Source organism: Corythoichthys intestinalis, chromosome 1, assembly GCF_030265065.1.
Source record: "Corythoichthys intestinalis isolate RoL2023-P3 chromosome 1, ASM3026506v1, whole genome shotgun sequence".
NCBI lineage: Eukaryota > Metazoa > Chordata > Actinopteri > Syngnathiformes > Syngnathidae > Corythoichthys > Corythoichthys intestinalis.
Window position 1 is genome coordinate 18612746 of NC_080395.1, and position 16663 is coordinate 18629408.

General features: G+C 38.3%; 1 protein-coding gene across 4 annotated transcripts in view; it reads right to left on the bottom strand.

Moving 5' to 3' along the window:
* The window catches only part of ntrk3b (neurotrophic tyrosine kinase, receptor, type 3b), a 663222-nt gene that overhangs the window by 485277 nt on the left and 161282 nt on the right, over nt 1–16663 (bottom strand). For all 4 annotated transcript variants that reach the window (XM_057850063.1, XM_057850090.1, XM_057850072.1 and 1 more), the window contains one exon: nt 9403–9474. In XM_057850063.1, the coding sequence (XP_057706046.1) occupies nt 9403–9474 (72 nt within the window). The remainder of the gene's footprint in view (nt 1–9402; nt 9475–16663) is intronic.

The following is a 16663-nucleotide window of genomic DNA, read 5'->3' on the forward strand; positions in this document are numbered from 1 at the left end:
GTTTCTTTGTTTGTTTACGTGTCCTAAAACTATTCTGCAACACATTAAATACTTGTTATCTCATTACTGGATTAAATGACAGATCAGTCGAATACTTAAATAATCGATAGATGCAGCCCTAATAGGAACTACTGTATAACATCAAATGAAAGAAAAGTTTCTCCCTAAGGTCTGAGTATTGTCAACTCATTGCCTGCCTATACAACGATAGACGTCCGATTCATTTTGAGTGGGAGGGGCGTTTATCCGCTAATAGAATATAATAGAAACACACTAGGCTACAATAAAGTAAGACTGTATGGCTACAATAGGTATAATAAACATACACCATATTCATAACTATGATTGAGTAAACAATAATAGTAAATATTTTGAGGTGCTGCTTATTAGTAAGAGCTTATTGCCAGAGAGCCAGAGAAATTTTATTCGATTTTGTTTTGGCCGAAAGTAATGCTCGAGAATAAAAGTGGAGGGAGGATGAATATGTTTCATTAAACACTGATGAGTTTGATTAAGGCTTCTTATCTCCCACGCAGATAAAATGGACGGGTACACAAACATAGTGCAGGGTAAGGCAGAGCCATGAGATCGCCACGTAAATCTGACGGGTCAGTCGAGTCTCACATTGCTGCATTTAATTTAATGTTGCCATTACAAGTTATTTCCTCCAAAGTTGCCCCCAGTAAACACACTCTTTACAACGCCAGGGCTGAGGGGAGCTCAAATGGAGCATGGACCAGTAATGCGCGGAGAGAAGCAGTCCTACACCCTGGCCTCATCAACAGTCTATCACTGAACTGACATATGCAGAAAGAAAACAAATTCAGCATTCTTGTTTTTAAAAAATTCCAATGTGAAGTCGATTCATGGATTCAACTAACATTTAATCACAAACAATGGAACGTTTTGGACGAATTAACACATACTGTATTTGCTTGTAAAAATCAGTTATCACGCACTTCACCTTTTTTTGGACAACATCAAAGACAAAATCCAGTGTGATTTCAACATCAAAGACAAGTTGTTGCACCTGTTTTAGCAAACATCAAACTAAATTCCTACTCAAAGAGTGGGAATGTCAAAAACCATTTGGTGTCATTGAACACTAGTTTAGTATTTATGTTTTATAGTTTTACAGTCTTTGATGATCCAACATCTGTAAAACATCAAAGATCATTGATGCATGGTTTACGGTTGTACAAAAACGTATCTGAACCTTTCAGAATTTCTCACATTTCTCATAAAATCAACATGTGATCTAATCTTTGTCAAAATCACACAGATGAAAAAACAGTGTCTGCTTTAACTAAAACCACCCAAACATTTATAGGTTTTCATATTTTAATGAGGATATTATGCAAACAATGACAGAAGGGGGAAAAACAAGTAAATGAACCATCACATTTAAAATTTTGTGGTCCCCTCTTTGGCAGCAATAACTTAAACCAGACACTGCAGATCAGTCTGGCACATCGATCAGGACTAATCTTGGCCAATTCTTTTTTACAAAACTTCAGTAGTTCAGTCAGATTCCAGGGATGTCTGGCATGAATCGCTGTCTTTAGGTCATGCCACAGCATCTCAATGGGGTTGAAGTCTGGACTTTGGCTTGGCCACTCCAGAACGTGTATTTTGTTCTTCTGAAACCATTCTGAAGTTGAATTACTTCTGCGTTTTGGATCATTGTCTTGTTGCAGCATTCATCCTCTTTTTAGCTTCAACTGTCTGACAGACGGCCTGCAAAACATCCTAATAAACTTTTGAATTCATTCTTCCATGAATGATTGCAAGTTGTCCAGGCTCTGAGGCAGCAAAACAGACCCAAATCATGATGCTCCCTCCACCATACTTCACGGTGGGGATGAGGTGTTGATGTTAGTGAGCTGTTCCATTTTTCCTCCAGACATGACATTGTGAGTTACTCCCAAATAATTCGACTTTGGTGTCATCAGTCCAAAAAATATTTTGTCAAAACTTTGTGAAAAGTCCAAGTGCCTTTTTGCGAACATTAAACAATTAACAATCTTTTATTAGACAGCAGTGGCTTCCTACGTGGAGTCCTCCCATGAACACCATTCTTGGCCATAGTTTTAATTATAGTTGATGTGTGCACAGAGATGTTGGACTGTGCCAGTGATTTCTGTAAGTCTTTAGCAGACACTCTAGGGTTCTTTTCTACCGCTCTGAGTATTCTGCGCTGAACTCTTGGCGTCATCTTTGGTGGAGAGAATCAACAGTACCAAACTCTATTTGTAGACAACTTCTCTGACTGTCGATTGATGAACATCCAGACTTGATGGTTTTGTATCCTTTCCCAGCTTTATACAAATCGACAATCCTTGATCGCAGGTCTTCAGACAGCTCTTTTGACCGGGCCATGATGCACATCAGAGAATGCTTCTCATCAAGACAATTCTTACCAGGTGTGTGCTTTATACTGGGCAGGGCAGCTTTAAAACACTCATCAGTGATTGGGCACACACCTGACTAAAATTGTTTGGTAAAAATTGGTTTCAATTGCTCTTTAAGTCTCCTTAGGCAGAGGGTTTACTTACTTTGCATGCTATCCTCATAAATATATGAAAACCTATAAATGTTTGGGTGGTTTTAGTAAAAGCAGACAGTGTTTTTATATCTGTGTGATTTTCACAAGATCAGCTCATATTTGATGATTTTATGCAGAAATGTGAGAAATTCCAAAAGGTTCAGATACTTTTTCATACCACTGTATGCTTCCTTGTCAGGGCGACATCGCAGCTATGGCATCGACCCTACGCCATTATGAGCATTTGAAGCTAGAAGTGACGCATTGCGCTGTAGTGCGCCGCCCAGTCACTAGAGGGGTGCATCCTTATCTGTGTGTGGTTTTGCGGGCTTTAGCGGGGCTTCACATAGCACTCCTTGGTTTCTTTACTGTCAGAGATGGAGCAGCTGTTTCTCGAGCTGGATCTCATTGAAATCGAAAAAGAATTGCTTTTACTCCAAATGTTTCAACACGGGAGACGCAGAAAACGTTCGCAGAGGTTGTCTGTCCGACCACTGAACCAGTCGAGTCAGAGTGAATCGGGTGAATTTGCCACACTTGTTCACCCAGTGAGGGGCATGGACGAAGAGATGCACTTTTAATATTTTCGGATGTCAGCGGGCATATTTGATGATCATCTTCGCCGAATTCAACCTTTCATATCCCACCAGCAAACACACAGCATGCCATGGAAACTAAAAGTAATGCAATTATGTTTTGTGTGGACCAATCACAGTCCTTCTCATTCAAGTAGCAACGCGTCATCGCGACGCAACGCTTTTTGGGAGGCATACGACAGGCTACGGCGTAGGGTCCAAGCAAGGCACGCAGTCAACAGCGTAGCTACGCTGTAACCCCGACGCAATGGCATAACAGCCGCTTTAAGTCTTAAACAAACCCAAGGGCGTAGGTTTGGTCTTAATATTGTTAGGGACGATATAACAGCATAACCTGCATGTACACTTGTTGCTGGGGGTGGGACATAAATAAAACCAAACTGATTGGGTGAACAGAGGTCAGTGCTGCATTTCTCATGAATATGAACCTAATTAATTGATAAGCTAAAAGATCAATGCAAAATAAATCTGTACTGACTTACACTAACTTTCATGTGTATTGGTTCAGGTGATACACTGGCGATACACCGTTCGATTCAAACGTTTGTTTTCAAAAACTACTTAAGAAACATTTTGAAAACTTCCAGAATAAATGTCTAAATGTCTATTTGCAAATTTAAATTGAAATATTTGACCATAACTTAAATCATATTTTTCTGGTTCTATAGATTACAGCAGAGTTCACTACAATTCTCACAGTTTAAATAAAACATTAACAGTATAAAACACATACCGGAGTACACTTCTCTCTAAGCAGCTTCCTACCCAAGCTTTGCAGATTAGCAAGTTCACACAGTTTAATGTTACGCTAACTCTGATGCAGGTCCGACTTTCAGTTGCAAAATTAGTGGCGTGTTCCCCACCTCCACAACACTAATGTTTTTTTGTTTTTTTTTTACATTACGTACAATGGCTGCTGCTGGTGGTCGAAATATTCCTCTTCAGCGGAGAAGGCAGTATGTCGTCGACATCCGATTCTGTCAGTGCTGTGTGAGTGTGTGTGTGGTGGTCAATTCTATCCTGACAATATATTGGAAAACAATCTAAGTTGCCCATATTAATTGAACTTATTATTTAATGCAAATACAGTGGGGCATAAAAGTATTCAATTCTCTTACTTGAAAAGATTAGAGAGGCCTGTAATTGTCAACATGGGTAAACCTCAACCATGAGAGACAGAATGGAAAAAAAAAACAGAAAATTACATTGTTTGATTTTTAAAGAATTTATTTCCAAATTAGAGTGGAAAATAAGTATTTGGTCACCTGCAAACAACCAATATTTCTGGCTGTCAAGAGGTCTAACTTCCTCTAACGAGGTCTCATGAGGCTCCACTCGTTACCTGTATTACTTGGCACCTGTTTTAACTCATTATCGGTATAAAAGACACCTGGCAACAACCTCAGTCAGTCACACTCCAAACTCCACTATGGTCAAGACCAAGGAGCTGTTGAAGGACACCAGAGACAAAATTGTAGACCTGCACCAGGCTGGGAAGACTGAATCTGCAATAGGTAAAACGCTTGGTGTAAATAAATCAAATGTGGGAGCAATTATTAGAAAATGGAAGACATACAAGAACACTGATAATCTCCCTCGATCTGGGGCTCCATGCAAGATCTCACCCCGTGTTGTCAAATTGAAAAAAAGAACGGTAAGCATAAATCCCAGAACCACACGGGTGGACCTAGTGAATGACCTACAGAGAGCTGGGACCACAGTAACAAAGGCTACTATCAGTAATACAATGCGCTGTCAGGGACTCAAATCCTGCACTGCCAGACGTGTCCCCCTGCTGAAGAAAGTACACGTCCAGGCCTGTCTGAGGGGGGCTAGAGAGCATTTGGATTATCCAGAAGAGGACTGGGAGAATGTGTTATCGTTAGATGAAACCAAAATAGAACTCTTTGGTAGAAACACAGGTTCTCGGGTTTGGAGGAGAAAGAATACAGAATTGCATTTAAAGAACACCATACCCACTGTGAAGCATGGGGGTGGAAACATCATTCTTTTGGGTGTTTTTTCTGCAAAGCGACCAGGATGATCTGTGTAAAGGAAAGAATGAATGGGGCCATGTATCGAGAGATTTTGAGTAAAAATCTCCTTCCATTAGCAAGGGCATTGAAGATGAGATGTGGCTGGGTCTTTCAGCATGACAATGATCCCAAACAGCCAGGGCAACAAAGGAGTGGCTTTGTAAGAAGCATTTTAAGGTACTGGAGTGGCCTAGCCAGTCTCGAGATCTCAACCCCATAGGGAATCTGTGGAGGGAGTTGAAAGTCCGTGTTGCCCAACGACAGCCCCAAAACATCACTGCTCTAGAGGAGATCTGCATGGAGGAGTGGGCCAAAATACCAGCAACAGTGTGTGAAAAGCTTGTGAAGACTTACAGAAAACGTTTGGCCTCCGTTATTGCCAACAAAGGGTACATAAAAAAGTATTGAGATGAACTTTTGGTATTGACCGAATACTTATTTTCCACCATGATTTGCAAATAAATTCTTTAAAAATTGAACAATGTGATTTTCTGTTTTTTTTCCACATTCTGTCTCTCATGGTTGAGGTTTACCCATGTTGACAATTAGAGGTCTCTCTAATATTTTCAAGTGGGAGAACTTGCACAATTAGTGGTTGACTAAATACTTATTTGCCCCAATGTAAGTTCCTTAAAGTTGGTGGGGACAACTTGAACATCCTGAAAAGTTGGTAATGTTATTTCCCTACCGTCCCTGTGCAAACCTACGCTCTTGAATGAACCTACCGCATATATAAGTTTTGTACATAGAGCCAAATCATATGTGGAAAGGAAACTGATGTGTTTCTATTTCTACATAAATAAAGATTCCAAGTATTCCAAGAACCCAGTAAAGATGTATTGACAACTAGCACACATTTTTGAGAGTACCACAATGCTCAAAAAACAGTTTCAAACCAAAATCTGCGGTATTGTGAGGAAGCAATGCTTACAACTCCTTCACTGTGCTGTCTTTCTACAGATCACATTCCGTCTCTTAGCGCAAACTGCAAATGGCAGCGTGTTCAGGTAGAAGACGGTGACCAAGTTCCACGGGTCGTGCTTACTCCTGGATAATAACGGTGCGATAACAGCCTGTCATACACTAACACGTCAGCCTTTTGTTAAAGAAATTACTGTGCTCTTCGCCAGCATGCCGCCCGGCCCCGCCGGACAAATTGTCCATTTAGAGAGCGGCGGCTAAATAGAAGCACGTCGCCTTCTTCGGCGTCTTCTTGGTGTTGAGGCCGTACAGATAGAAATCCAATTATCCAAGGCAAATAATGGATGTCTCATTTAAGACAGGCGCCGCTCGGCCACAATAATGCCTGACACCCACCGACTTACTCGCAACCTGCCCCGTGACACAAAGCCATTCTTTATCAACATCATCATTTTTTGCTCAACTCATTGGTGAGCCATGCTGTATGGAATACAGCAGACGTGAGCCAATTTTTGTGCTGAAGGGCAACATTTGATTTTCGTAAAAGACCGATTAGCTAGTTAATCTGTTGATCGGAAAAAACTAGGGCTCCAAATTTATCGCGTTAATGGGTGTTTTTTTTTTTTTTTTTTTTTTTAACTAATCACGTTCAAATATTTGATGCAATTAACAGATGCACGGAATGCCTCGTTAATGCGTTGCCTCCAACAGTTTACAATGACACCGTTTTAGCACATTGGGAGCGAAAAGGCAGAGAAATGCGAGTGGACACAGGCGATCTTTTTCTTAACACGCTTAATTGAACACAACTCAGACAATATGGTATACCATTTGCAGCCACTACTGACACTCATGGTTGTACAACTTCCCAGCATGCATTTGGGCAGAGGAGGAGACAATCTTTTTCTTAACACGCTTAATTGAACACAACACAGACTATATTGTATACCATTTGCAGCCACCACCTACAGCAAGGGTGGGCAAACTATTCCACAAAGGGCCGCAATGGGTGCGGGTTTCTGTTCCAACTCATCAAGAGGAAACCTTTTTACCAATCTGGTGTCTTGCAGGCACAATCAGTTGATCACAGGCAGGTGCTTCTTGTTTCAGCAGAAATTTAATTGGTTAAACTGTCCTTGCCGGATCAGTTGGAGCAAAGACCAGGACCCACTACGGCCCTTGAGGACCGGTTTGCCCACCCCTGACCTACAGCTATGGTTGCCCAACTTCCCATTATGCATTTGGGCAGAACATGACTCAATCTTTTTCTTAACATGCTTAATTGAACACAGCGCAGACAATATGGTATACCATTTGCAGCCACTACTGACAGTCATGGTTGCACAACTTCCCAGCATGCATTTGGGCGAAGCAGGAGACAGTTTTTTTTTTTTTTTTTTAAAACACTTAATTGAACTTAACGCAGAACATACTGTATACCATTTGCAGCCACCACTGACAGTCATGGTTGCCCAACTTCCCATCATGCATTTGGGCAGAAAAGTAAACTCGCTACAGTATCATTTAGTGAAAGCACAAAAAATAATATTCCTGTCTCTCAAAAAAATAATGTTCACAAAAAGAAAAGCGCTCAATGCAAATAGAACTGGCATTCCCAATCAAAATAGTGATGCAAAATACACATCAAACTTACTCAGACTTTGCCTTGGCTAGATCTCTAATTTAAAACTCGCCATTGACACCTAGTGGTATATATTCAATCACTACTTCACTTATCTTTCCATTCCAACAATAATTTACAGAAAAAAATGGTATATTTCAGAGATGGTTTGAATTGTGATTAATTACGATGAATTAATTTTTAAGCTGTGATCAACTCGATTAAAAATTTTAATCGTTTGACAGCCTTAATAAAAACAAAACAAAAAAACAACATAAAAGCAAAAACCTTGTATGCAATCAATTAGGGAAGGGACGACACACATGAACTCAATACAAAGCACCTCGATATGTCAGGATCACGATATGATCCGTCACAATACAAGATTAAAAAATGTTTTTTAAAAAAATGTAGTTAAAACATATTTTTGTTTCAGTTGCACACGAAAATGCAGTACAGTATGAAACGGCAGCAAAACACAATGATGAACGCCTCTCATCTCACATTTTGTTGATTTCAGGCAGTGAAAAAAATGTTATCTTGAGCGCTTTTAGCACTTGTTGCATTTTGTTCATATAGTAACACAAGCACATTTATATTTTCTTTAACAAATAGGCATAGAATTCAGTTGGCTTATTGGACTTCAAGACCACTTAATAGCACCATTGCGCAAGTCAACCACCATGAAGCTTTGAACCAAGTGGCTGCAAAGGTTCATTGCTTCAAGCTTAATTTTGTCACCAATTCTCCCTTAGTAGACACAACCTCTGCTGCCACCTCCTTTCTACACTGTCATCCAATATCTTCATGCCTCCCAGCATGCATTGCAGCACTACAGACGTAAATATCATTCAAACTTAATGTTCTGTCCTAATTACTTGTTCAGTTCCTGTTCCATTTGTTTAGTTAATTGCTAGTTATGCCATTTAGTTTGCTATGTGATAATTTTTGTTTCGTTTTGAAAACGTGAGTTCGAATGACTATGAAGTGGGTGCAGTAATGCACCTTTTCTATATATCGTGATCCATTTTAATCAAACTTGATGCATATTGTGAGGTCCTGAATTGCCAAACGATAATTTGTCCCAAATCTACAATCAATGCATAATAGTTAATCCATTTTCTAAACAGCTTATCATAGTTAAACTGGAGTCTATACCAAGTGACAATCAGCAAGTGGTGCCGTATGCCCTAGACTGTTTGCTACCTAATCACAGGCACATATAGACACATTTTCTCGTATTAACACTTGAAGACAATTTAGATACAATTACCCTCAGAAGCATGCTTTTCTGAATGTGGGAGGAAGCTGAAGTACCATGAGAAACCCCACTCATGCATGTGGAGTATTCAGAAGAACGGTGAGGTGTATGTGCCAAGTACTCATTACCATTATTTTATTCATCTTCCATACCACTTTTCATGCATCTAATTATAATTGATTCATTTAATATTTAACATCCATTAATCCCCTTCTCCACACATCTTATCCTATTCAGGGTCACGGGGTGCTAAAGCCTATCCCAGCTGACAGCCTGAACTGGTCGTCAGCCAATCGGAGGGCTCACAAAGTGACAGAATATGACTCGACTCACCCAAGTCAGGCAAATATTCCGTTTGAGGCATTAGAGCCATAATTTATTCACCTTCGGTATAGAGAGATATAGAAAGGATATTTACTCACATGTAGCGTAGGTGTGGATTCTGAGCGAAGGCTCGGGGCTGGATCACCTTAAGGTTGCAATTCATGATGGTTCTGTAACAAAAAAAGGGATCGAAAGCGTGTGAAAGTGTGAAGAGCACAAAAAAAAGGCTATAGCGTGGGAGAAAACCACTATTGTTTTTATTCCTTCTCATTTCCTTTTGGGCCAGTTTGTGTGTGTGTGTGTGTTCATGTGTATGTTTTTTGAATTATGTAACGCAGCCTTCCCAAAAATGTTTTGTAAATGGATAACATGTCATGAAGGTGCATTCAGGCACAAAATTTGATTCACTGCAGTGTATTTGATTTTCTAAAAAAAAATGTCAATAACAATTTACAGCACTGAGTAGATAAACAGTACACGGGCATGCTTTTCCATACTTCAAATTCAATTTAAAGACTGAACCAAACCTGAAATGTGTGCTTTCGTGAACCTCAGGGACAACATCCAGTCTTCAAAGACCTAATGTTCATATACAGTGGTGGCCAAAAGTGTCAGATAATGCTCAATTTCTCCCAGAAAATGATTGCAATTACAAATGCTTTGGTAATAATATCTTCATTTATTTTGCTTGCAATGAAAAAACACAAAAGAGAATGGAAAAAATAAAATAAATCATTATCATTTTACACTAAACTCCAAATTTGGCGCCCTTTAAAAAATGTGATGCTTCTCTAATTTGTGTAATTAACAGCAGACAGCACCTGCTACTTACCTGTGGCACATAACAGGTGGTGGCAATAACTAAAACACACTTGCAGCAAGTTAAAATGGATTAAAGTTGACTCAACTTGTGTCCTGTGTTCTTGTGTGTTTAGCATGGAGAAAAGACAGAAGACCAAAGAACTGTCTGAGGACTTGAGAAGCAAAATTGTGAGGACGCATGGGTAATCACAAGGCTACAAGTTCATCTCCAAAGACCTCAATGTTCCTATGTCTACCGAGCGCAGTGTCATCAATAAGTGTAAAGCACATACCACTGTGGCTAACGTCCTTAGATGTGGACGGAAAACGAAAATTGACGAGATATTTCAACGAAAGATTGTGCAGATGGTGGATAAAGTACCTCAACTAACATCCAAACAAGTTTAAGCTGTCCTGCAGTCGGAGGGTACAACAGCGTGAACCCGTACTATCTGTCGGCATCTGAATGAAAAGGGACTCTATGGTAGACCTCACTCCAGGTTTGAGTTTGCTAAAACTTACCTGAGAAAGCCAAAAACGTTTTGGAAGAATGTTCTCTGGTCAGATAAAACAAAAGTAGAGCTTTTTGGGAAAAGACATCAACATAGAGTTTACAGGAAAAAAAAACAAGGCCTTCCAAAAAAGAGCATGGTCCCCACAGTCAAACATGGCAGAGGTTCCCTGATGTTTTGGGGTTGCTTTGCTGCCTCTGCCACTGGACTGCTTGACTGTGTGCATGACATTATGAAGTCTGAAGACTACCAACAAATTTTGCAGCATAATGTAGGGTCCAGTGTTAGAAAGCTGGGTCTCCCTCAGAGGTCATTCGTCTTCTAGCAGGACAATGACCCAAAACGCACTTTAAAAAGCACTTGAAAATGGTTTGAGAGAAAGCATTGGAGACTTCTAAAATGGCCAGCAATGAGTCCAGACCTGAATCCCATAGAACACATGTGGAGACATCTGAAAATGGCAGTTTGGAGAAGGCACCCATCAAATCTCAGAGACCTAGAGCAGTTGGCCAAAGAAGAATGGTCTAAAATTCCAGCAGAGCATTGGAAGAAACTCATTGATGGATACCGGAAGCGGTTGTTCGCAGTTATTTTGTCTAAAGGTTGTGCTACCAAGTATTAGGCTGAGGGTGCCAATACTTTTGTCCGGCCCATTTTTGTGTGAAATGATAATGATTGAATTTTTTTTTTTTTTTTTTTTTTCTATTTTGTGTTTTTTCATTGCAAGCAAAAATAAATGAAGATATTACTACCAAAGCATTTGTAATTGTAAACATTTTCTGGGATAAATTGAGCATTATCTGCCAGAATTGCAAGGGTGCCAGTACTTTTTGCCAGCACTGTACCTGTACTGTCTAATAGTGGAGCGGTAATGGGTATCATTTTATCCGTTAGATGTCAACTTTAAGGAAATTGAAGTTGTTCTCGTGAAATCTACTTTTAACTTGTCACTTTGAGCCTTTATTTGCTCCAAATCATGAACATATCCACATTTTAAAAAATATCTTCCTTATATACAGCGTCAATGAGGGGAGGGAACCTCTTGGTATATCACGATACGATTTGCGATATTAAGCTCACAATAAAGATGAGCTCACGGTATGATTATACAACGATTATCAATGCCATCTTGTTGATTTATTGTTATAATAAACAAATACAGTACTTATGTACCGTATGTTGAATGTATATATCCGTCTTGTGTCTTATCTTTCCATCCCAACAATAATTTAAAGAAAAATATGGCATATTTTATTGATGGTTTGAATTAATTTTTAAGCTGTAATTAAATCGATTAAAAATTTTAATCGTTTGACAGCCCTAATTTTGGGGCATTTCAGGGTCACTTGCTTTTGATTTTGAGGCATGTTATGGGTCACTTTCTGTTGATTTTAGGTTACAGAACAGGAAGTGACCCGGAAATCTTCCAAATGAATAGGCAGCAACTCAAAACTCAACCGGAGGTAATCTGTAAATGCCCTTAAATTAACAGAAAGTGACCTGTAAATGCCCCGAAAATCGGAAAGAGTGACTGTGAATGCATTCATAAATCAATCATGGTCACAGCATTCTTTACACACAAATTTATTGAAATAAATGTTTTAATGTTAAAGTGAAAAAAGATTTCTACAGAGTAATGTTCATGAAATAAAAATATATACATGAAAATAACGGCATAATAACTCACCCCCTCAAGTCATTATTACGTAGATGCGCTTTTGGCAGCAATCACAGCTGTGAGTCTGTGTGGCTATTGGATGAGTCTAAAATCAGTCTTGTGCATCTGCCCACTGCAATTTTGCCCCATTGTTCTTTGCAAAACTGCTCAAGCTCTGTTAAGTTGAGCGGGTATCAGGCATGAACAGCCCTTTTCAAGTGCAGCCACAAATTCTTTACAGGACTGAGGCCTGGGCTTTGACAGGGCCACTCCAGAACATTTACCTGGTTCTTTTTTTAACCTTTTGTGTATAGCTTTTGCAGTATGGTTTGGATCACTGTCTTGCTGGAAAATAAATCTTCTCCCAAGCCGTGGTTCTTTTGCAGACTAAAGAAGATTGTCCCCCAGGATTTCGGTGTATTTTTCAGCATTCATTTTGACGTCTATCTTTACAAGCCTTGCTGAGAAACATCCCCACAGCATGATGCTGCCATCACCATGCTTCACAGTGGGGATGGTGTGATTTGGCCGATGTGCAGTGTTTGGTTTCCGCCAAACATAACGTCTTGTCTGATAATCAAATAATCATCTTCCACTTGGCCATGGAGTCTTCCACATGTTTGTTGGCGAACTCTTGTCGAAATCTAATATGACTTCTCTTCAACAGTTGCAGATTGAGATAACCTTCACAATGCACACCTACAGAACAATGCAAAATTGGTATTTAAAAAAAAAGGTTTGAAACCTGGTTATTTTTAATAGTTTGTGGTAAATAAGGGGGTTAATGTCAGGGGTGAAAGTGGCTAGAATTTCTTACCGGAACCTCCCGACGTGAAGGTCGCCATGGAGCCAGAAATTGTGTTTATTTTATTTATTTATTTATTTATTTATTTTATTTTGGGGGGGGGGGGGGTCAAACCTCCTAAAACTACTGAAATGCAAAGAAAATTGTTTATTTGTGCAGTTATTTCTATAACACATACAAAAAAACTGATTTTCATTCAAAATTGTATTTTTTTAATGATTTGCAAAATAAAAGTTAACGAAAACAGCAATAACCCCAACCTCCATCTCTTAATTTTTATTTTGCCTCATTTCCTCACATACTAAATGCCAAATCTCAATTTTACCTACTTAAGAAGATAGGATATATATTAAAATTGAAGTTAATTTAAACATTAACTTTTTTTCTTTTTTTTTTAATAATAAAGATATAAGTAACATACATTCAGAAAAATAAGTACAAATGACAAAATATTATGCAGAGTAAAATGAAATATATTTTGAAGATCGCGCAACCACTGACTTTTTTAAATCATAAGGAAATGAATAAGTAGCCTAACATAAATGAACAAATATAAGTTCAAAGTGCACATTGACAGCTAAGATGTTTTGAACCTCCCCATTGTAGCAAATAAAACTAAATATGATACTGTAAATAAGCCGCCTCAACTCTTTCTTTGCTCTTCAAAATTCGATCCATTTTCTGTTGCATTGCGCTTTTTTTGTCACATTAACACTTTTTTTTTTTTTTTGCTGTTCCAGAAAACATGCACATTTGAACCAATCAGAGTTAACTATCTCTGCTGATCACATGTCAGTAGATCAGCCAATTGAACAGATAAATGAGTCCAGGCGTTTTGCTTTGCTGCATGCATTTGCACATTGATGTGACTCATCATCGTCAGACTCAGATAACTGCAGCAGCTGGGGAAACCTCCATGCCGTCCGTGACGCTACACAAGCACTTTATTATGCTTGTTGTTAACACTTTTTTATGTAAATCTGATGTTGGTAGATTGTTTTCTTGTTGGAGATGAAATGCATGTGTGGCAGCTTAACATTTTTTTTTTTTACATAGCGTTTTGACAGTTGCCGTCATATTTTTTTAAATCAAAGCACCATGTACCGGAACAGCATTCCAGCCCTGAATCTTATACCGTAGCTGCGTTCCAGCCCTGAATCTTATACCAGAGCTGCGTTCCTGACAGTTCTGGCCCACTTTCATACATGGTTAATGTGACATGTTAAAAGAAAAGTATAACGTTAATGTTATTGAAGTTGACACCATACTGATACTCATTTTGCATTGTTCTCGTGGTATGCAGATTATCTAAATTTAGTATCTGACATATTTGAACTCAGTAATGGCATTCATTTTTTAAACAAAGGGTTTAAAAACAATGAGAAGTAGTACTGTTTTTTTTTATTTTTTAGAAACCTCAATTAATGCAAAAACAACTTCAAAGTATGGTTATCTGTCAATTAATTGCTGTTTTTAAGTTGTTAAATCAGGGTTGGTGTATAGATATTTTTCTGAATTCGGAAAAGGAGAGGCTAAAGTGGCATGTTAAAAGATTTCACGAGTGCAACCTCAGTTTCTATAACGTTACGAACGAAGAAGAAAATGACACCTAATTTGATTTGTTCTACCACCGTGCAGGGTATGTCAAACGTCAGACATTTAATATTTGATATTGCCACAGATGCTTGGAAGCCAAAGCTTGCGCATGTGTCAGTCATTGTTTAACTTGTTAAACAGTTGCTGTGGCAACTCATGGGGTGTAAGTGAGCAGCTTGAGCGGATTTCAGTGGACTCTCAATGAAGCATTTAATAAAGACAAGTATTTTTCTCCTTTATTCTTGTTTGAAAATAATTCAGTGGGACAGTAACATGTTTAAAACTTGTCATAATTATTACATTTGAAGTGCTTAAAAACCATTTAATAAAATATATATACCGTAATTTTCACACTATAAGGCGCACCTAACTACAAGCCGCCACCCACCAAATTTGATACGAAAACAGCATTTGGCCATGGACTATAAGCCGCAGCTGTCCTCACTCTATTTTGGGATATTTACACCAAAAATATTAACCAGTAACACTTTATTTGACAGCAGCATCATACGACCATATGAGACCAAATAACATAAGACCAAATGAACCACCATGAACATATAGTCATTGCTTCAAGAAGCTTCATTTGGCCATCACTGCTCCCTTGGGGGAGACAGTCAACCACTTTTGCCACCTCTTGTCAACACTGTTGTTGTCAAACATGCCTCCTAGCATGCATTGCAGCACTACAGATGTAAATAACAAACTTTATTTTCTGTGGTAATTATTTATTCAGTTATTGTTCCAGTTTTTCATTAATTGATAAATATGGTATTTGGTAACACTTTATTTGACAGTGGCGCCATAAAACTCATTAGACAACCATAATTGTGACATAGCACTGTCATGAGCATTAATGAATGCTTAAAACAGATGTCATTTAGTCTTATCCAGCAAATTATCTCACTTTTTAATGGATATAAAAGATCTGAGCTGGACATAAATGGAGTTAGTCGCATAATTTGCCGGATGACAATGACAACTGTCATAAGCATTTAGTATTGCCCATGATAGTGTCATGTCATAATTATTACAGTTTTATGACAGTTCTATGATGCCGCTGTCGAATAAAGTGTTACTAAATACCATACAAGCAATTAATGGAACAACTGGAACAATAACTGAATAAATAATTTGCACAGAACATGAATTTTGATTGTTATTTACACCTTTAGCACTGCAATAAATGCTAGGAGGCATGTGTTGACTATTGACCCATATACCCTATTGGCCCGAAGACTGTTTTTTGCATTGAAATAAGACTGAAAAAGTGGGGGTCGTCTTATATTCGCGGTCTAGACATTATACCCATTCACGACGCTAGATGGCGCCAGATATCATTGATGCGATGTTCTGTCATGACAGATCTCGGCTACTCTCAAGTTTAACCAGTTTGCATTATTTTATTGCAAGGTTTTTCCTTATTCAGATTTGTTTCAAGACTACAGTTACAGTTAAACTTCACTTTGATTTGTATTAGTTTTATTTCTTTTTAATCTATTTTTTTATGCTATTTCTAATTAAATGTGATTTTTATGTATAATTTTAGTTCCTATTTCGATTCTTTTTTTTTACATTCTATTGATTTTAATGTGATTTTTATGATCTTCATGTGATGTAAAGCACTTTGAATTGCCTTTTGTTGAATTATGCTATATAAATAAATTTGCCTTTCCTTGCCTTGCCTTGATGGTTAATGCAGTTATTGCAATTTTGTTGTTTTATCACAATAGATTTGTTTATTTACATTTCAAAAACCAGAAGCCAGTCATCTACAAATGTGATTGCACTTTAGTCTACATATTTAAATGTTCAGATATTAAGATTTCAACGAGGAAAATTAATATGCTTTTTCTCTCAAATATATTGTTATAATCACGTTTCAGATGAACTGTAATTATTTTCTGTATAAAAATTAATTTGGTGTTCAAAAAGTCTTTTTTCAAACTTGAGTCTTGAAAAAGGGGGTCGTCTTATAATCAGGGCCA